At 35.4% G+C, this 21,520-nt stretch overlaps 1 protein-coding gene across 1 annotated transcript in view; it reads right to left on the bottom strand.

The window, feature by feature from the left end:
• The window catches only part of DNAH12 (dynein axonemal heavy chain 12), a 236,187-nt gene that overhangs the window by 22,833 nt on the left and 191,834 nt on the right, over positions 1-21,520 (bottom strand). Inside the window, exons 57-63 of the mRNA XM_027121150.1 lie at positions 18,671-18,885; positions 17,774-17,966; positions 16,287-16,479; positions 12,011-12,183; positions 7,170-7,310; positions 1,948-2,106; positions 1,631-1,775 (exon numbers count right to left, since the gene is read on the bottom strand). Of these exons, the coding sequence (XP_026976951.1) occupies positions 1,631-1,775; positions 1,948-2,106; positions 7,170-7,310; positions 12,011-12,183; positions 16,287-16,479; positions 17,774-17,966; positions 18,671-18,885 (1,219 nt within the window). The remainder of the gene's footprint in view (positions 1-1,630; positions 1,776-1,947; positions 2,107-7,169; positions 7,311-12,010; positions 12,184-16,286; positions 16,480-17,773; positions 17,967-18,670; positions 18,886-21,520) is intronic.

The following is a 21,520-nucleotide window of genomic DNA, read 5'->3' on the forward strand; positions in this document are numbered from 1 at the left end:
ATTGGGAAGACAGGCATCAGAGTTCAAGGAGGCTCAGGCTGCTGGAAGTTTCAGAGTTCAAATCTGAAGGGAAGTATCCAGAGAAAGAGCTCAGAAATCTGCATAATATTGTCCTTCTGTCTTTGCTGAACACCATGGTATGTATACATAGGCCAAGCAAAGAGTGACTGGGGAGCTGTGAACTTGGGATATGAGGAACCAGAGTTCATGAAAGGCTGGGAATCATTCAAGTTCCCAGTAGCCACAATGGAGAGTCCTTGGTGATCACTTGGGGCATTCAGTAAAGGCCCTAGAAGGACCACACTTTAGCCATGGAACTAAACTATCCATGGAGTAAAGGCTATTCTATACCTGCGCTAACAAATCTTAAAACAATCTTTGAAAGGAGCAATCTGAATTTAACTGTATAGTCAAAGGGGTAGGTAAACCTTTTCTATAGAGAGCTAGATAGTAAATATTTTAGGTGTTGTGGGCCACATACAATTTCTGCTGCTTATTCTTTTTCTTTTCTTTTTTAAATTTACTTATTTTATTTATTTTTGGCTGCATTGGATCTTCGTTGCTGCACATGGGCTTCTCATTGCGGTGGCTTCTCTTGTTGCGGAGCATGGGCTCTAGGCGTGCAGGCTTCAGGAGTTGTGGCATGTGGGCTCAGTAGTTGTGGCTTGTGGGCTCTAGAGTGCAGGCTCAGTAGTTGTGGTGCACGGACTTAGTTGCTCTGCGGCATGTGGGATCTTCCCAGACCAAGGCTCGAACCCGTGTCCCCTGCATTGGCAGGCAGACTCTTAACCACTGTGCCACCAGGGAAGCCCTATTATTTTTCTTTAAAACAACCCTTTAAAATGCAAAAATCATTTACAGTTCATGGGCTGGACAAAAATAGGTCACTGGCTAGATTTGGCCCAGAGGTGTTGTTTGCTAATCCTGAACCAGCAGAACAAAAGTCAACAATCTTTAAAGGAAGATGACAAAATCAAAATCATAAACAATGTTGAGCATCCAACCAAACATTATTGGGCATGCCAGGATGTGGGAAAATATAATCTATAACCAAGAGTAAAATCAGTCAATAGAAACAGATTCAGAAATGATGGAATTAGCAGTCAAGGATTTAAAAACAGTTATTATAACTGTTTTCAAGTATTTAAAGAAAAGTATAAACAGAATGAAAGGAGAAATAGAATATATAAAAAAGAACAAAATGAACGTTCTGTAAATGAAATATACAGTTGCTGAAACAAAAATTAATTGGATGGAATTAATAGCAGATTAGACACTACAAAAGAAGAAATCACCAAATTTAAAGATAGCAATAGAAACTGTCCAAACTGAAGTACAGTGATACAAAGGATTTTAAAATAATTAACAGAGTATCAGTCACCTATGGTATAATATCAAGCAGTCTAACGTATATTTAATTGGAATCATGGGAAAAAAGTATTTGAAGAAATAATGGCCAAAGTTTTTCTCAAGTTGAGGAAAACTATAAACCTACAGATCCAAGGAACTCAATGAACCCACATGAGCATCTGAAATAAAGGTTAAAGTACCAAATAACAATAACTTTAAACCTAGTACTTCATAAATGGCAAATTATCTGGGTTCCAAATAGAACACATTTGTCTTTTACCTTATCAGGTCTTAAGCACCGAAGAATTATGATTTTCTGTAGTTCATTTAGCCTTGTATCCATTGGTGCTGGAAATTTAGCATTGTGTGGCTCTTTACTATCGTAGATCTCCCGCCATTCAGCTATATTGTCACAAAAATGATTCCTAATGGAAAGAAAAGCTTAATGATTATCCTTTCATTGGGAAAAAATTTTAAAAAGAGATTGTTGAATGAGGAGATGAATCAAGACAGCTATAGAAATATTTTTTAAAAATCACTAGATTACAAATTTACCCGTTACTATTCAATGCTAAGTCATTGTGTTTAAACAATTACCTGAGTCCTTTGAACGCAGGAAATTCACTTGCACGACAGATTTCCTCCCAGCTTTTATCCTGTAGCCAAGTTGGATCAGGATTTTTCTCAGAACTCTTAAGACTTACACCTCCAGTTAAAAGAAACATCAGTTCCTGGTATTCAATCTCTTTCTTTGCCCTGTGTTCCCAAAATAAGGACTGCTGTAAATTGTTGTTTTAAAATTGAATGAAGTCAATTTCTGCTTATATAGCCTGGATAAAACAATCAGAACTGACCTACCCTACTGCTATAAACAACTAGGAACTGGAAAAAAAAATAAACAATTGTTTTTAGAAATTATAATAGCTAGTGCAGGACCGTGGGCCATGAAAAAAAGGGAGACAAGGTGATCCCCATGATTGCCTCAGCTAACCGCCAGGAGGCACTTTTCAGACTACAAAGCATGAGGGTAATCAAATCAGAATCTAAGAGTACTGCTGAGTTGAAGAGACAGAGATCAGAGTTAAGGAAGGCTAAGGTGGCTGCAATTTGTGGGCAGAGTACCAGAAGGGAGGAAGATACATGGATGAGGAGCTCCAGAAATCTGCATAGAAATCCTTTTTATTCTATTGCTAAATGCTGAGTTATGTATGAGTAGGGTAAAACCCCAGGAGGACAGGCAAAGAATATCTGGGGAGCTGCAAACTAAGTAGCTACCAGAGCTCACACAGGAGTGAATATATGAGTTATTGCCAACTAGAGTTGAATCTTTATTGAACACCAGAGGAGTTCAGTGGTGACACTGGAGATACTTTAGTAGTGAAGCTAACCTAGCTGTAGAATAAAGTCTACTCTAAAACTGTCATAAGAAATCTTAAAAATAAGACTTGAAGAGGTCAAATGAATTCAGTATAATTTAAGTACCTGCAAAAGTAAAGTCTAGTGCTCTTTAAAGCAATTAAGAAAAGAGAGAAAAACAAATACCGTATGCTAACATATGGAATCTAAGAAATCTATAATCATATATGGAATCTAAGAAAAAAAAAAAAGGTCATGAAGAACCTAGGGGTAAGACAGGAATAAAGACACAGACCTACTAGAGCATGGACTTGAACATATGGGGAGGGGGAAGGGTAAGCTGTGAAAGTGAGAGTGGCAATGGACACATATACACTACCAAAGGTAAAATAGATAGCTAGTGGGAAGTAGCCACATAACACAGGGAGATCAGCTAGGTGGTTTGTGACCACCTAGAGGGATGGGATAGGGAGGATGGGAGGGAGGGAGACGCAAGAGGGAAGAGATATGGGAACATATGTATATGTATAACTGATTCACTTTGTTATAAAGCAGAAACTAACACACCATTGTAAAGCAATTATACTCCAATAAAGATGTTAAAAAAAAAAAAAAAAGACCCAGCACTTACCAATGTAAAATTCACAACATCCATAACCAGGAGAAAAGTCAGTACATAGATGCGATGTAGAAGTGATAGAGATGATATAACAAGCAGATAAGAATGCTAAAAGAGCTATTATAAACATGCTGAAGGAGTGAAAGTGAAACATGAACATAATGAAGAGAGAAGTGGGCAAAATAAAAAATAACCAAATGAAACTTCTAGAGATAAAAAATTAAAATCTGAAAGAAAAATTCACTGACTTTTTCTCAGATTTACAGAAATTGAAAGTATGCATTACCAGTAGACCTACACTATAAGAAATGTTCAAGGAAATTTCAGGTAGATGGAAATTTGAATCAACAAAAAAGAATAAAGAGCATCAGAAATGGTAACTAGTAGATAAACATAAAAGACATTTTTCTGTTACTTATGTCTCTTTTAAAAAGTAATTGACTATAGCAAAATAACAACATGCTGTGGGCTTTATAACATATATACAAGTAAAATGTATGACAATAAAACAAAAGCTATGAGGGGAAAGTTAAAAGTATATTGTTTTCAGTTCTTATATATATATGAAGTAGTATAATTTTACCTGAAGATAGACTATAAGTTCAAAAGTATACTATAACCCTAAACAAATCACTAAAATAATAAAACATAAAATTATAGCTAATAAACCAACAAAGGAGATAAAATGGAATCATAAAAATACTCAATTTAAAGAAAAATAGATTTATAGAGACGTGGATGAGCCTAGAGACTGTCATACAGAGTGAAGTAAGTCAGAAAGAGAAAAAGAAATATCGTATATTAACGTATATATGTAGAATCTAGAAAAATGGTGCAGATGCACCAGTTTGCAAGGCAGAAATAGACACACAGGCATAGAGAACACATGTATGGACACCAAGGGGGGAAGGGGGGTGGGATGAATTGGGAGATTGGGATTGACATGTATACATTAATATGTATAAAACAGATAACTAATGAGAACCTGTTATGTAAATAAATAAAAATAAAACCCACAGGTTAAAAAAATAAATAAAACAGACACTAAGTTCCCAAAAAAATAGAAAATGAGGAAACATGAAACAAAGAAAAGATGGGCAAAACAAAATAAATCATAAGATGGTAGATTTAAACATAACTCTATTATCTCATTAAATGTAAATAGTCTAAACAATTTCATTAAAGGTAGTGATTATCAGATTGGATAAAACAAGTAAGACCTAATTACATGCTGTCTATAGACACAGTTTAAATATAAAACAAATAGGTTAAAAGTAAAAGTATGGAAAAATATATACCATGCTAACACTATTCAAAAGAAAGCTGGAGGGGCTACAATAATATCATACAAAGTAGATTTCAGAGCAATAAATATTACCAGGGATTTTAAAAAGTCAAGTCAATTTATTAAGAGGACATAACAGTCCTAAACATTTATACGTCTAATAACAGCATCAAAACACACAGTAATATTGATAGAACTGCAAGGAAAAGTCTCTATAGTTAGAGATTCCAACTCTCTCTCTATAACTGAACAAGTAGATAGAAAATCAATAAAGATATAGATGATATATGGACCATCTTGACCTCCTTGACATTTTAGAACATTCCACCCAAGAACAGCAAAATATACATTCTTTCCAAGAGTACATAGAACATTTACAAAGATGGATCATATTCTGGGCCATCTAATGTCTCACTCATAAAATTTCTGGAACAGGAATAACTATAGAGACAAAAAGCAGATCAGTATTACCTGGGGCTGGAAGCAAGAGCAGGAATTGAATAAACTGGCAAAAGGAAACTTCTGGGGATGATGGAAGTGTTCTAAAACTGGATTTTGGTGATGGTTGCACAATTATATAAATGTACTAAAAATCATCTAACTGTATTCTTACAGTGGGGGAATTGCATAATGTGGCAATTACACCTAATAAAGCTGAAAAAAAGAGGCTATCTCTATTGAGTGACTTACATTTATATTAATAGAAAAAGGTGCACAAGAACATTTACAGTGTATTCCCTTTGTGTAAGAAAGGAAAATAAGAAAAACATAAACAAATATATATAAACACACACGCACACACTTCACAAAAATTTACTCAAAATGGATCATAGACCTAAATGTAAAATGCAAAACTATAAAATTCCTAGAAGATAACATAGGAAAAAATCTAGGAGGTTTTAGGTATGGCAATAACTTTTTAGATACAACACCAAAGGCACAATCCATGAAAAAAAGAATTGATGAAGTGGACTTCATTAAAATTTAAAACATTTGCTCTGCAAAAGACAGAGAATAAGAAGGCAAGCTACACACTAGGAGAAAATATTTCCCAAAGATGTATCTGATAAAGGACTGTCATCCAACTCAACAACAAAAGATGAACAACCAAACTGATTAATAAATGGACAAAAGACCTAACAGATGCTTCACCAAAAATGATATAAAGATACCAAATAAGCAAATGAAAATATTTTCAATATTATATATCATTAGTGAATTGCAAATTAAAACAAGATTACACTACGCATCTATTAGAATGGTGAAATCCAGAACACTGACAAGACCAAATGCTGGCAAGGTTGTGAAGCAACAGGAACTCTCATTCATTGCTGGTAGAATGCAATGGATTAAGGAATGTAACCTATATGCTTGTTGAGCCTCTTCTGGGATCTGTGATGCAGAATGGATTTAGACTTTCACTTAGGACCCATTTTCAAAGTAATTTTCACAGAGAAAATATTAGTCAAGAAGAAAACTCTTTTAATATTTTAATGGTCCCATGAGTGAGAAAATAAAGGTGCTCCTTCAGCACCTTCCCCTGCCCAATATGTTCTGGCCCGAGTTTTTGCTTTTTCCAGAGTGTGGGTCAGTTTCAACATTCAGGACATCAAGGACCACAAGCCAATATTCCTAAAAATGCTGAGATGCTGCATGGAGTCTCTTGGAATACAGTTTCTTATAAAACTAAACATACTCTTACTCATGATCCAGCAATCACACTTCTTAGTATTTAACCAAATAAGTTAAAAACTTATGTGCACACAAAAACCTGAAGTTTTATTCATACTTTTCAAAACTTGCAAGCAACCAAGATGTCCTCCAGTAGGTGAATAGATAAACTACAGTACATCCAGACAATGAAATATTACTCAGTGCTAAAAAGAAATGAACAATCAAGCCATGAAAAGACATAGAAGAATCTTAAATACGTGTTATTAAGTGAAAGAAGCCAATCTAAAAACTCTCTTTCTTTTTTTTTTTTTGGCCACGCCACACGGCTTGCAGGATCTTAGTTCCCTGACCAGGCCAGCAGTGAAAGCAACGAGTCCTAAGCGCTGGACTGCCAGGGAATTCCCTGAAAACTCTATTTCTTGATCTGAGTGGTAGTTATGCAGATTTTTGCTTTGTACGAATTTACCAAACTGTACCTGAACATTTTGTGAGCTTTTCTGTATGATCCAAATTTTAAAAATCAAACATCAAAACACCAATACTACTATAGAGAAATGTACAAGTAAAATCATGAATTATGCAGAGCTAAAACATGATATCCTTCTGTGAGAAGCCATTGATTAGGTTTTCCAGGCAAGTTTTTTTTTTTTTTTGCAGTACGCGGGCCTCTCACGGTTGTGGCCTCTCCCGTTGCGGAGCACAGGCTCCGGACGTGCAGGCTCAGGAGCCATGGCTCATGGGCCTAGCTGCTCCGCGGCATGTGGGATCTTCCCGGACCGGGGCACGAACTCATGTCCCCTGCATTGGCAGGCGGACTCTCAACCACTGCGCCACCAGGGAAGCCCCAGGCAAGTTTTTAAAAGAAAGAAAAAGCAAGTAACTTACAAAAGAAGATTGGCACATAATAAAAAAGAAAACAATAGCTTGTCCTTCTCAAACAGTGATCGGCATATATTACAATATAAGTTGTATGTGAAGTGGTCATTTAAATATCGTAGGCGCTTTTCCAAAATTTTGGATTTGTTACTGAAAGGTTAAAAAAAAAAGGAAAATATATTGAGTCAAGTAAAACTAAGAAAAAATAAGTAACATATGAATTAACATACAAGTTGTTTTTATTTTATCGAAATAACCACTGTTAAAAATATGAAACTACACACACACACACACACACACACACATACACACACATGTGCATATATTGGGTTCACCAAAAAGTTTATTCAGGAAAATACCCGAAAGAACTTTTTGGTCAGCCCAATAAAAATGGTGACATCTGAGTAAGCGCTCTGGATTGTACCAGTGTGAACTTCCTGGTTGTGATACTGTACTATAGTTATATAAGATATTATCATTGGAAGGGAACCCTCATGCACTATTGGTGGGATTGTAAATTGGTACATAGTCCCACTATGAAAAACAGTATGGGGGTTTCTCAAAAAAATAAAAATAGAACTACTATACAATCCAGCAATGCTACTTCTGGGTATGTACCCACCACAAAACTCCAAAAACACTAATTCAAAAAGATATATGCACCCTATGTTTACTGCAACATTATTTTTTTTTAATTGAAGTATAGTTGATTTACAATATTGTGTACATTTCAGGTGTACAGCACAGCGATTCAGTTATACATTTATATATATACATATAAATCTATATATTCTTTTTCAGATTCTTTTCCCTTATAGGTTATTATATAATATTGAGTATAGTTCCCTGTGTTATATAGTATGTCCTTGTTGGTTATCTATTTTATACATAGTAGTGTGTATATGTTAATCCCAGTCTCCTAATGTATCCCTCCCCTGACTCCTGTTTTCCCCCTTGGTAACCATAAATTTGTTTTCTGTGTCTGTCTCTCTTTGTTTTGGAAATAAGTTCATTTGTGTCTTTTTCTTTTAGATTCCAGATACAAGCGATGCCATATTTGTCTTTCTCAGTCTAGAATACTTCACTTAGTATGAGAATCTCTAGGTCCATCCATGTTGCTGCAAATGGCATTATTTCATTCTTTTTTTATGGCTGAGTAATATTCCACTGTACATATATACCGTATCTTTTTTTCTCTCTCTTCTTTTTATTAATGTAGTATATCATATTGATTTTTTTAACATCTTTATTGGAGTATAATTGCTTTACAATGGTGTGTTAGTTTCTGCTTTATAACAAAGTGAATCAGCTATACTTATACATATATCCCCATATCTCCTCCCTCTTGTGTCTCCCTCCCACCCTCCCTATCCCACCCCTCTAGGTGGTCACAAAGTACTGAGCTGATTATCTTTTCAAATTATGGTTTTCTCTGGATATATGCCCAGGAGTGGGATTGCAGGATCATATGGTAGTTCTATTTTAAGATTTTTAAGGAACCTCCATACTGTTCTCCATAGTGGCTGTACCAGTTTACATTCTCACCAACAGCGTAAGAGGGTTCCTTTTTCTCCACACCCTCTCTAGCATTTATTATTTGTAGACTTTTTGATGATGGCCATTCTGACTGGTGTGAGATGATACCTCATTGTAGTTTTGATTTGCATTTCTCTTATAATTAGCGATGCTGAGCATCTTTTCATGTGCCTTTTGGCCATCTGTGTGTCTTCTTTGGAGAAATGTCTATTTAGGTCTTCTGCCCATTTTTTGATTGGAATTTAAGTGTCCATCAATAGATGACTGAATAAAGAAGATGTGGTATATATACACAACATATACTTGGCCATAAAAAAAGAAAATTTGCCATTTGCAACAACATGGAAGGAACTAGAGTGTATATGCTAAGTGAAATAAGTCAGAGAAAAATATCATATGATCTCTCTTATATGTAGAATCTAAAAAACAAAACAAATGAACAAACAAAACAACACAGAAACAGATTTATAGATACAGAGAGCAAACTGGTGGTTGCCAGAGGGGATGGGGTGGGGGCCATATAGGTGAAGGGGATTAAGAGGTACAAATTTCCAGTCAGAAAATAAATCAGACATGGGATGCAACATAGCATAAGGAATATAGTCAATAATATTGTAATACTTTTGTATGGTGACAGATGGTTACTAGACTTATTGTCGTGATTATTTCTTAATGTATTTAAATGTTGACTCACTATGTTGTACACCTGAGACTAACATAATATTGTACATTAACTACACTTCAGCTGAAAAAAAAAAGATGTAAGAACTGGAGAAACTGGGTAAAGGGTACATGGGACCTCCCTGTACAGTTTTGTGTGTGTGCAACTTCGTATGAAGCTATATGTTAAAAATGGGGTATAATTCTATGAGAAAATGAAATATGGTTTACACCATCTCTCTATTTTCAAAATTCTAAATTTCTTATTGTACTCCCAAATGACTGAAAACAATCAGTTAATTAAAAAGCACCTACTGAATATCTATTAGTGTGAGAATCTAAGCTGGGGAGGGAACTGTAAGAGATAAAGAATTATGAAACATTTACCTGCCTCAAAGAAGCATAAAATCTAGATCAAGATCCATATGTTAAAAAAAAAAAAGAAAAGTAAGAAAACATATGGACAAAAGTGATTACTTCTGGATGGGTTATGACTAATAATTATTTTCTTCTTTATACTCTTACATGCTTAAAACTTTTGCAATAAGAATACGTTGCTTTCATTTTTTTAGTTCAATTTTTTCAGTAATACTTATGGGAATCTAAGACGATACACCCATTCTAGGAAAGTTTAGCAGTTACTTAAAAAAAAAGAAACAAGCAACTACCACATGACCCAGCAATTGCACTCCTGGGCAGTTATCTTGGAGAAATGAAAACTTATGTTCACACAAAAACCTGTCCATGCATTTTATAGCAATTTTATTTGTAAAAGCCAAAACCTGGAAATAACCCAGATGTCCTGTAATAAGTGAATGATTAAACAAACTGTAGTACATCAATATCATTAAATCCTCTCAGCAATAAAAAGGAGTAAACAATCTAAATGAATCCCCAGAGAATTATATTGGGTGAAAAAAAGCCAATTCCCAAAAGTTACATAGTGTATGATTCCATTTATATAACATTCTTGAAGTGACAAAATTATAGAAATGGAGAACAGATTAGTGGTTGCCAAGGGTTACGGTCAGCATGAGAATGGGAGGAAGATGAGTATGGCTATAAAAGGGCAACATGGGTATCCTTGTGGTGATGAAAGTACTCTGTATCTTGACTGTGTCAACATCAATATTCTGGTTGTGATATTGTACTACAGTTTCTCAAGACATCACCATTGAGGAAACTGCATAAAGAGTACATGGGATTGCTGCATTTTTTCTTATAATTGCATGTGAATCTACAATTATCTCAAAATTAAAAGTTTAATTTTTAAAAAGTAATACTTGGATCCATGGGAATGGGATGGAAGGGGAGGGGGTAGTGACACTTCTCTGAGCAGACCTTCTGTATGGGATTTACTTTTGGAGTCATATTGATGGCTTACGTACTCAAAAATATAATTAAAATCAACAAGGAAAAGGGGGAAACTCTAAAATGAAATATAAAAATAAACAAATTACCCTAACTGTATTTCACATGAATAACAAACATCATCATACTAAAGGAGGAAAAACTAACCCAAGTAACTTTTGAATATAGTTTTTTGCATATAAAAACAAAAAGACTGTAAGTTTCTGTGTGAATACATGCATCCAATTCTCTTTAGTATATACCCAAGAATTGCTAGATTTGCTGGAAATACTGGATCATACGGCAAATCTATGTTTAATATTTTGAGGAACTTCTAAAAATGTTTCCAAAGTGGATGCATTATTTTACAATCCCACCAGCAGTGTATGAGGGTTCTGATGACTTCACATCCTCGACACCTATTATTGACATTTATGTCAGTTCTTCAACTTGAACATCCTACATCATGTAGGGTATGTTAATTCAAATTCCAAATCCCAACTGGGAAAGTTTAGGGATTTCAATCACTCAGGAAAGATTGTTCTACCAAAAGCCCATGTAGAACACATATGCTAGGCTCAAATCATATTTTTATTCTACTTAACAAGTTACTAAATACCAGATATTGTTAAAAAATACTCTATAAATATTATCTTTTTAATTCTCATAACAACTCTTAAAGGTAGGTATTATTATTATCCCTATTTTATAGATAAGAAAAATTGAGGCAATTACAGAAAAGTTAGCTGACTTGCCTGTATTCATGCAGCTATTATGTGGCAGAACTGAAATTTAATCGCTTACTCCAGTCTAACTCCAAAATCTGTGCACATTCAGTAATTGGTTAAAGTGAAAATATCTAGCAAATGATTAGAAATGTGGGGCTGAAATTTTTTAGAGACCTCAAGGCTGGAGAAAGATATACTGGAGTTGCTAGCAAAGATAGGTCATGTGCTTTATCAAAATATTCAAAAGAGAGGGGCAAAAAGACCTAAAGCTAATCCCTCTATGCCTAAATCTTGAGTAGAAGTGAAACAAAACTTAAAATAGAAATGAGGCCTGCTTGCTTGCTTTCTCCTTCTTTCCTTCCTTCCTTCCTCCCTTCCTCCCATCCTTCTTTCCTTCCCTCTTCCCCTTCCTTCCCTCCCTTCTTCCTTCCTTCCTTCCTTCACTCTTCCCATACTTTGTAATGTTCTATAGTGAATATGTGTTATATAAACAGTAAGAAAAAAATTATATATTTTAAATGGAAGGATGGTGAAAATCCAACCTAGGGAGCATGAATGAAGCTAGAGAATGTTTACCTGTCATGAATAGAGTTGATATAAAGGTTCACAAACCAGATGAGAGAGTATTGGTACATGGGATCAATGTTAGCCAGGTCTGCAATGCTAAAGAATAATACTGATGAATGTTTAGCAATAGGTCTATAGCCTTCTCGAGACTCTGCTATTTTGAGTTCTGTTTTTTCTGCAATCTAGAAGAAGAGAAAAATCAAGATTAAGAAATAGGAGATGTTTTAATTATATATTTTTCATATAATGAAATTTATATTAAAAATATCCCCTAACTTAATGACAAAATTATACAGGCATAGTTTACATCAAAGGGCTTTACTATGCTAAAATCTATAAAAAAAAGAAAGGGAGGGGGCTTCCCTGGTGGCGCAGTGGTTGAGAGTCCGCCTGCCGATGCAGGGGACACGGGTTCATGCCCTGGTCCGGGAAGATCCCACATGCCGCGGAGCAGCTGGGCCCGTGAGCCATGGCCGCTGAGACTGCGTATCCGGAGTCTGTGCTCCGCAACGGGAGAGGCCATAACAGTGAGAGGCCCGCGTACTGCACAAAAAAAAAAAAAAAAAAAAAAAAAAAAGGGAGGGACTACCCTGGTGGACCAGTGGTAAAGAATCTGCCTTCCAATGCAGGGGACACTGGTTCGATCCCTGGTCCGGGAACTAAGGTCCCACATGCCGTAGGGCAACTAAGCCCGTGCACCACAACTACTGAGCCTGCGCGCCTCAACTAGAGCGCCTGCATGCCGCAAACTACAAAGCCCAGGTGCTCTGGAGCCCGCGGGCCACAACTAGACAAGAGAAAAGAAACCCTGCATGACACAACTAGAGAGACGCCCATGTGCCGCAATGAAGAGCCCACGCATTGCAACTAAAGCTCCCACATGCCTCAGCGAAGCTCCTGCATGCTGCAACTAAGACCCAACGCAGCCAAAAAAAAGTCTAAAAAAGAAAGAAAGGAAAAGGAAGGAAGGAAAGAACTAGAGAGAGAGGGAAGAAGAAGAGAGGGTGGAAAGAAGGGAGGTGAAAGAAAGAAAAATCTCTTTACAGATTGAAGGTGTAACTACCCACCAATCATCTCTTTCTTATTTGAGGAATACAAAACTGTCAATCTTTCCTTATTCTTTGCCTTCATCTGACATGTATTTATTATTGTCACTCACCCTCTTTTATTTTAATAGGTCAGAGATAGAGAGGGAGATGGAGAGAGAGACAGCAAGTGTGCATGTGTGTATGGCTTAAGGTGTCAACATGTGTACCAGAACCCAGCACAAAGTCTGACAAAGTAGGAATTCAGAAATATTTGTTGGCTGATGGTTTGATACATTAAGAATACCTTTTTACAGTGAAATTCTCAAATTTTTAACTTTTCTGGGCTGAATAAGGGTATAGATATTTAACCCCAAATGAAAAAATTTCTCCAAGATAACAGCCCTTCCAATGACAACTCAATCTGATAGGTTGATATTCTACAGGAAAAACATGTAGAGCATTTTTCCAACCCTCTCTCCCTTCTTTGGAAATGCTAGCCACAGACTCTCTTGAATAAATGTGCCTATGTAGCCATGTTTATATTGAATGATCCTGTTTATAGCTGATTAAATCAGGTGGGAGGGATAGAACCAGACCCAAAATAAGCTAATTAATTTTCCCGCCAGAGAATGAGAACTTTAGGAGCATCAAAAACTGAAATCAGGTGGTACTTGGCCTTAGTGCTAAAAGGTAATGGTATCAGAGTTGGTTTCTATGTGCAAGATAAACGTACGAAGGAACAGTATAAAAGTTTTACAGAAAAAATTGGTCTCCGGATGGAGCAGAAAGAAGCACATATGAGAACGACACAACCTTAGAGAAAGGGAGAGACAAAGAGCATAGAAACTTAATGCTTTCCATTAATTCCTGAGGCCTGTATGTACTTCCTATAATTGGGAAAATAAAATATCCCCTTGTATATTTTTTATTTAAGCTAATTTGAGTAGGTTTCTGTTCCTTGCAAGCAAACTTTCCCCCAAATTACAGTGTAGCTACAATTAAAAAGTAAGGTTTGAACCTCAAACTTGACTATAAGTGAAACAAAGTTATCAACAATGGAAATTAATGACATTTTTACAAAAGAAAGCATAATCTTGGTATTCTCATTTTAACCTCCTGTTATTTAACCCTTAATTTTTTCAGCTAAATGCCATTTACCATTAACAGCAACAGTAAGCAAAAACATTTAGCAAATATTGTTATTATTTTTAAAGAGTAAATAATAATTTAACTCAGGTTCCAAGGCTTAATCTGCAGTGTATTTATAAATAGTGTTATATTTATATATACTTGGCTGCTTAGTATGAAACACTAAACTCAAGACATATAGAGTTTTGATTAATTACCATTAATGGCCTAAAATCAAAGGACAAGACATTTTCTAACAAATAAACATTGTGAGCACACGATGTTAAAAGAGGAGAATTTATTATTTGTAAAAATTTCCGGGGCTGTGCTATTTATGTATATTATACTTTCCAAGAATCCACAAGACTAAACTTCAATCAAGACAACTTTTGCAGGGAGGGAACGCTTTGAAACTTATAGAACAAATTCTTTTTTTTTTTTTAAATATTTATTTATTTAATTGCACAGGGTCTTAGTTGTGGCATGTGAACTCTTAGTTGCAGCATGCATGTGGGATCTAGTTCCCTGACCAGGGATCGAACCCAAGCCCCCTGCGTTGGGAGTGTGCAGTCTTATCCACTGCGCCACCAGGGAAGTCCAGAACAAATTCTTAAAGTTTTGTTTGTGTTTATTTAATCTTATGGGTTGGGATAAAAGGGAAAAGCAGGTTTTAGACTACGTGGGAACACTTTGCTCTGAAGTTGGTTTATCTTACATCTGGGTAGGTGGGTGGATAAAAGTCAGGGCCAGATACAGAGCATGTTTTAAATCAAAATATATAGTGCATTCTAAATTATGTTTGTAATGCTTAATGAGACCCAGTCAAAAAGATATTACAATTAAATTTCTCTCTTTTTGTAAGATGAAGTATTTGAACCAATAAATATTGATATCTACTTTCCTCTTTGAGTCTAATAGGAAATAAGCTGATAAATGCTTCCTGTCTTTTCTTCCCTTTGAAAAAACACTGTGGTGAGAGGAAAATGAGGAATGGGTTCTGCTCTGACGAACATTAATTGGTAAGGCAGACATTATAGAATATCTCAGCCATGGTCCCCAGATGGGAGGCTACCACAGCATATTACTCTAAGACACTACTCCTTTTGGCTCTCCTGAAATGAAAAGCACAAACACAAAACAAAACAGTACACCTGGCTAGAGAGAGTCATTACCATCACATTCATATAAAACTAAACCCATCCCAAGGGGAAAGGTGCCTAGACCTTTTGGAAATCCTCTACCCCAAAACTGGGGTGCATGGGGTAGGGTGCAAACAGGAGGATGCTGAGCAACTAGTGAAATTTCTATTAGGTTTCTTTTTATTTTTTAATTACGCCAATATTAAGATGTGTTTAATTCATTGGGTGGGCCAAGGAGGATTGAAAGGTCTGAAAATCAGTAAAGTTAGCCTACTAAAGTCATTCTGTATTATCATTTCATTGTGTGAACTTGGGCCTTAACTACTTTTTCTGGGCCCTACTTTTCTCAACTATGAAATGCTAAAGATGACAAATAGCTAAGGCTTCTTCCACCCATAACACTGTAGGATTATATTTTTTAAAAGATGCAATATAAAAATACCATTTAGCTGTGTTAGATGAATTTGCAATAAGTACATTATTGTATGTGTTTTCCTTCCTCTACCTGCCACTCCCAACTCTCATACCTCTCTCCCAGACAAAAGACAAGTCAATGTCAGAAGATCATCCTTATTAGTTCCTAGAACCACTTACTGTCCAATTAACCAGCAATTACCTTCACACATCTTAAGTTCCAACCAGGAACAGAGGCAAGCCATATTCTCAAACTTAAGTTTTAGGTGAAGAGTCAATTAAAATTTGAATGAACCTGACTAGCTTACCCTACCTACACAATAATAAAAAGTATGCTTAAAATTTTTTTCATTCCAAATTTATTTCTTCTGTGTATAGGTGCCACAGAGATGACACCAGGTTTTGAATGATTCAACAGTATAAGATATTCTCTTATGAGTTTAAAATTAGTTTCTATCTTTTGGTATTTTATGAATTCTTTTCCTCTTCCCATAAGCCTAGTATAGCACTTTCCTTAGGGAGCGGGAGCACATTGGACTCTTAAGAATCTAAAAATTTCTAGGATTCTTTTTTTACCTGTTGTTTCTTTGTTATCTCATTGGACATCAATTTAGCAGAGTCTAAGACTTTAATTGCACTTTCATCTTCTAAAATGTTCCCTTCTGAAGATGATAATGTTTCTAAAATTTTTTTCTCTATATCTTTTAGCTGTTTCTTATTAGCTGCAGACTGAAGAATAAGAGCATTTCGTTCCTCTTCTAATTCTGGTCTAAAAAGATAAAAACATTTAGTCTAAATTTGTAGTATTTTATCCAAATATTAGATATCCCAATTTTGTAGACAGTTAAATAATTTTGTAGACATATAATACAAATTAAGATGAGTAATCTCTTTATCCTAACCTAAGAAAAAAATGCTCCCATGAAAATAATAATTTGAGAAATTCAAGCAAAAAAAAGCATTAATTACATATATGTAAAATGTGGCAATAACATATACTACAGTAAGTCTAAGAATATGTTAAATTTATCCATATGGCTTGGCTCATTGTGTGAGAATAAGAACTGGAAAAGAAACTCAGAATATGAGACTTCTTCTCTATTCCTTGGCTTAATCATATTCAGTCCCATTTTCATCATCTCTTCTACAACAGGAGACAAAAGATGACTCATCCTACAACTGGCTCTTCAAGTAAAAGGCAAAACTCGCACTTATATCTTAACAATGAAGGTATGAAACTTCAAAATAACATAATTCACCATGTTACAGAATATGTTATGACATAGTTCTGTCTTGGATACTGCGCAAGTGGGATAAACACTGAAAATAACAAAAGAACTTCATGGTACATATTTTCACTTATAAGTTGATTTCATGTAATAGACTACTTGATAGTGTTATATTAAGCTTCAAGTGGAATCAAAGGTTTCCTTCAGGAAGCAATTCTTTACTAGTAGCCCTTCTAGGTATCATAATATTTTTTCTCATTTAAAAAATAATACATGCTAGCAATGGAAAAATACATAAAGTATAAAGAAAATAATAAGAATTATCCATAATCTTACCAATCCTAAGGATTATCACTGTCAATATTCTCTCTCAATCTTTTTTTGGTATATATGGATATCCATTCATGCATTAACTTTTTAAAAACAAATATTACCCCTACCATATATAGGTTTGTATCCTGCTTTTTCATTCTTGTCCTAAGTATTTTCTTATTTCATTAATATCCTGTATATGTCTTTGAACACATTTCTGATTTTGTCTGTAGCATACATTCCTAGGGATGAAATTTTTTGGCTCAAACAGTCAGATACAAGTCAGAAGTCATGGCGTAACACCTGAATCCTGCTACCCATACTAAAAGCCCAATATAACATGGTTGGTTTATAACTTACTTGTTACAGAATGGCTATTTTAAAGAATTAAATACTTATTTAATTTCTAATGACAAAATATAAAATTTTGACAAGGTTTCAAAATAATCACATAACAAAAGTATTAATGGCCTACAAATATTCCTCTCTATACCCCATGGAAATATCTAAAAAAACACGTACCTTTCCTTTGCAACAACAATACCTAGTAATTGATCTTCAAGTCCTTCTGGAGTTATCATGAAATTGAGCAAAGATAGCTTTGTAGCCAGCTCTGGCATATAGTGTGGATTCCTCAGCTTTGTGGTGATATAAAACTTGAAATCAAAGGAATACTCAATAATGACCTCACCAAGTCTGATGCAATCAATGCCACCTGTATTTCAGAAAAAAAATGCAGAATAAATAAGCCAAAGTTACATAGCCCATCCCCCCTGTTAAAGCCCTTCCTAGGTTACAAGTAAAAAGTCATAAAGTAATTTCAAATAGAATACAAAAAGGTGTTGCAAAAGTCACATATAACACAGAGGCAAGTAAGCAATTATACAGCAGGACTCATTAATTCTGGGGTACTATAAGACATTTTCTCTGGTTGTCATGGAGCCTTCTAAATCAAGATTCCTTTTGATCTTACTTCTTCCATTACTTTTCAATAATGATTCCAAAATTATTTATATATTGCTAAAGCTCTTAAAAGTACTAGAGCTTGACAGAGATAAAATTTTTATAAGCAGAAAGATACATGGTGGGCAACGTCAACCTAAAGTCAACTCTGGTCCACATTAACCACTACTATTCATAGTAATGGACTTTGTGGGGTCCTTGGTCACAAGATAAAGGAATTTCAGGCTGGCTTCAACTTCATGTTCTCTACTGAACAACAGTCTAGGTAACAGTGATTAAGGCAATGAAGGTATTTACTTTAGAATGTCTGATACTTGTTCCAAATTTCCTTTCATGCATAACAACGACACAGAAGTTCTGCGTTAACATTATTATTAAAATATGTAGTGCTTTTCTTGCCTCAGAGATAATCCAATCACCTTTCAGTTCTACCAACTAATATCAATTGATTTCTACCTTGTTTAAAAGTTTGTCTAAGTAGTAAAGGCTCCAAAGACGGATCCAGTTCTTCACCAACATTTTCTAATAGAAGTGGAGTTCCAAACTGAATACAGTTTTCCAGTGTTCTCATATAGTCTGAATCTGATAGCTTAATAACACTAAGCTGATTTTCTTTCTCAGAGTTTTTGATCCATTTATTGGCTTGACCCTGGGGGTCAATCATTAAAGGCCTAGAATATAATAAGAAATATTCTGAGGGGAATAAATAGATGTTGAGATTTCTTTAAAATTATATAATTTACATAATAAACATCATCAACAATCTGTACAAATACAAAGTGTTTCATGTACATTACCAGGATTAAGCTTCACAAAATTCCTGTGAGAAAAAAGTGAAAAGGAGTTTTATTCTCATTTATTTATTTATTTATTTGTTTGTTTTTGTGGTACGCAGGCCTCCCACTGTTGTGGCCTCTCCCGTTGCCGAGCACAGGCTCCGGACGCGCAGGCTCAGGGGCCATGGCTCACGGGCCCAGCCGCTCCGCGGCATGTGGGATCTTCCTGGACCGGGGCACGAACCCATGTCCCCTGCATCGGCAGGCGGACTCTCAACCACTGTGCCACCAGGGAAGCCCCCCGTCATTTATTTTTGAAGTGAAGAAATTCAGTCTCAGGGAGTACTTTGCCCAAGGTTCTAAGGTTAAAAAACTAGTTCAATGTCAGAAGTAGGACAAAGAGCTGTGTTTTTTCCAACATAACATACTGTTTTCATGGTAATTTTAATACATGTCATCTGTTAACATAATATAAAAAATAATCCTACGTATTTGATAAAAACTTAAAATAAGAGATCCACTAGCCTATAACGGATTTCCTTAGGTTATGAGTAGAACCATAAACTAAGTTTCCAAGTTTAGTTTAGTATATATTTGAGATCTATTTAGGAATTTTTTCTATGTAAGTATGGTACAGACTTTGTGTTTAAGAACATATGATTCATGGTTTCAGAGAATCAAAATATGATGTGCTTTCCTCTTCTTCAGTGATGATGCTGTCTTAGGTTCCTTTTATATTCAGTACAGTGCATTAAATTATCTTTTAAAAATATAAGCACAGAAAGGGGAGTTTTCATTCCATGTCACTTTGCCTTTCCCATTCTCCTTCTGTTTCAACAGCTTCTAGGGATAAAAATCCCCTTTCCCTTTGCCTAAAAATAAGCTCTTTAATCAACTACTCCCAGATAACTTTGTTCTTTTATTTTCTTTCCTTTCCAAAAAACAAAACAATCCAATACTAGCTGACTGGTTGTTTTCTTTCTCTGCTCAAACTGTGCTGAAATCTTATTGAAAGCACAAAAAAGTACAAACACTAGTTAAAATTTACTTTTGCTATCATAGCAAACAGAGGAAAAGTGTTCCGGAAATGAGAAAGTTATTTTGCACACAATTGCTTAAAAGTTGTCTAGTAATTAGACTAGATGCTTTTAGTACCTTTCAAGGCCCTGTTTAAAGGGACATTTTTTCTTCCTTACATATCCTTATTATTGGAAAAATATGGTATTTGTTCATTCCCCTGCAAAAAGTAACTATTTCTGTCAATTAAGATTTTTAACGCCTATCAATATTCTTGGTAAAACCTAAATCAATGTTCTCAGCAATCCAATAATTAGAGATCCTGTTTATTCTAAAAGAAATCCAACTTCTACTTAATACAACTTTCTGTATTACAAATACAATTGGAAAATTGAGTTGTGTCCATCAGAGAAATAACACCATGCCAAGTTATTTGTATTCTGTATGTACATGACTGTAGGTATGAAAGTAATGCTCATCTACATTTGAGATCTTTGGGCAGTCTGAAGAAAAAAGCATTATCAATCTATGCTTCTGACAGAGGTAGTAATTTTGGGGAAAACAAAGCTTTGCTGTTAAGTAGCCAGTAGCCAGTGTTGTATTAGTAAACGATAATAAAGCAGAAGAGTAAGTATTTTCATTGTGGTTAAAAAGTAAGCAAGGGGGGGCTTCCCTGGTGGCGCAGTGGTTGAGATCCGCCTGCCGATGCAGAGGACACGGGTTTGTGCCCCGGTACGGGAAGATCCTATATGCGGCGGAGCAGCTAGGCCTGTGAGCCAGGGCCGCTGAGCCTTCGCGTCTGGAGCCTGTGCTCCACAACCAGAGAGTCCACAACCGTGTACCGCAAAAAAAAAAAAAAAAAAAAAAAAGTATGCAAGGGGCTTCCCTGGTGGCACTCCATGGTATGCAGTGACATCTTTAAAGGAAAAAAGGAAAACCAAAAGAATCCAAAAAACTGTCAACTCAGAATTCTAAACCCAGCAAACAATATCTTTCAAAATGAAGATGAAATAAAGAAAAAAAGCTAAATGAATTAATTGCCAATAGACCTGTACTCAGGAAGTGCTGAAAAATATTTGTCAGGCAGAAGAAATATGAAAATAGATAGAAACATAAAGAAATGAAGAAGTCTAAGGGCATTCCCTGGCATCCCAGTGGTTAGGGCTTGGTTCTTTCACTGCTGTGACCCAGGTTCAATCCCTGGTTAGGGAACTAAGATCTTGTAAGCCGTGCCACCACAAGGCCAAAAAAGAAAAAAACAATCAAAAAGTCCAAAAATGAACATAAACATAAAAGACATTTTTCTTATATTTAAGCACCCTAACATAATTACTGTCTAAAGCAAAAATAGTAACAATGTATTGTGGGATTTATGACATATGAAAAATAAAATATACAATAACAGCACAATAAATAGGAGAGAGACATTGGAACTATACTGTTGAAAGATTCTTATACTATATGTGTAGCAGTATATTGCTATCTGAAAGTATTCAGAAACTAAAGATGTGTA

The sequence above is a fragment of the Aethalodelphis obliquidens genome, unplaced genomic scaffold (genome assembly GCF_003676395.1).
Source record: "Aethalodelphis obliquidens isolate GAN/ISIS:26980383/991018 unplaced genomic scaffold, ASM367639v1 scaffold22, whole genome shotgun sequence".
Taxonomy (NCBI): domain Eukaryota; kingdom Metazoa; phylum Chordata; class Mammalia; order Artiodactyla; family Delphinidae; genus Aethalodelphis; species Aethalodelphis obliquidens.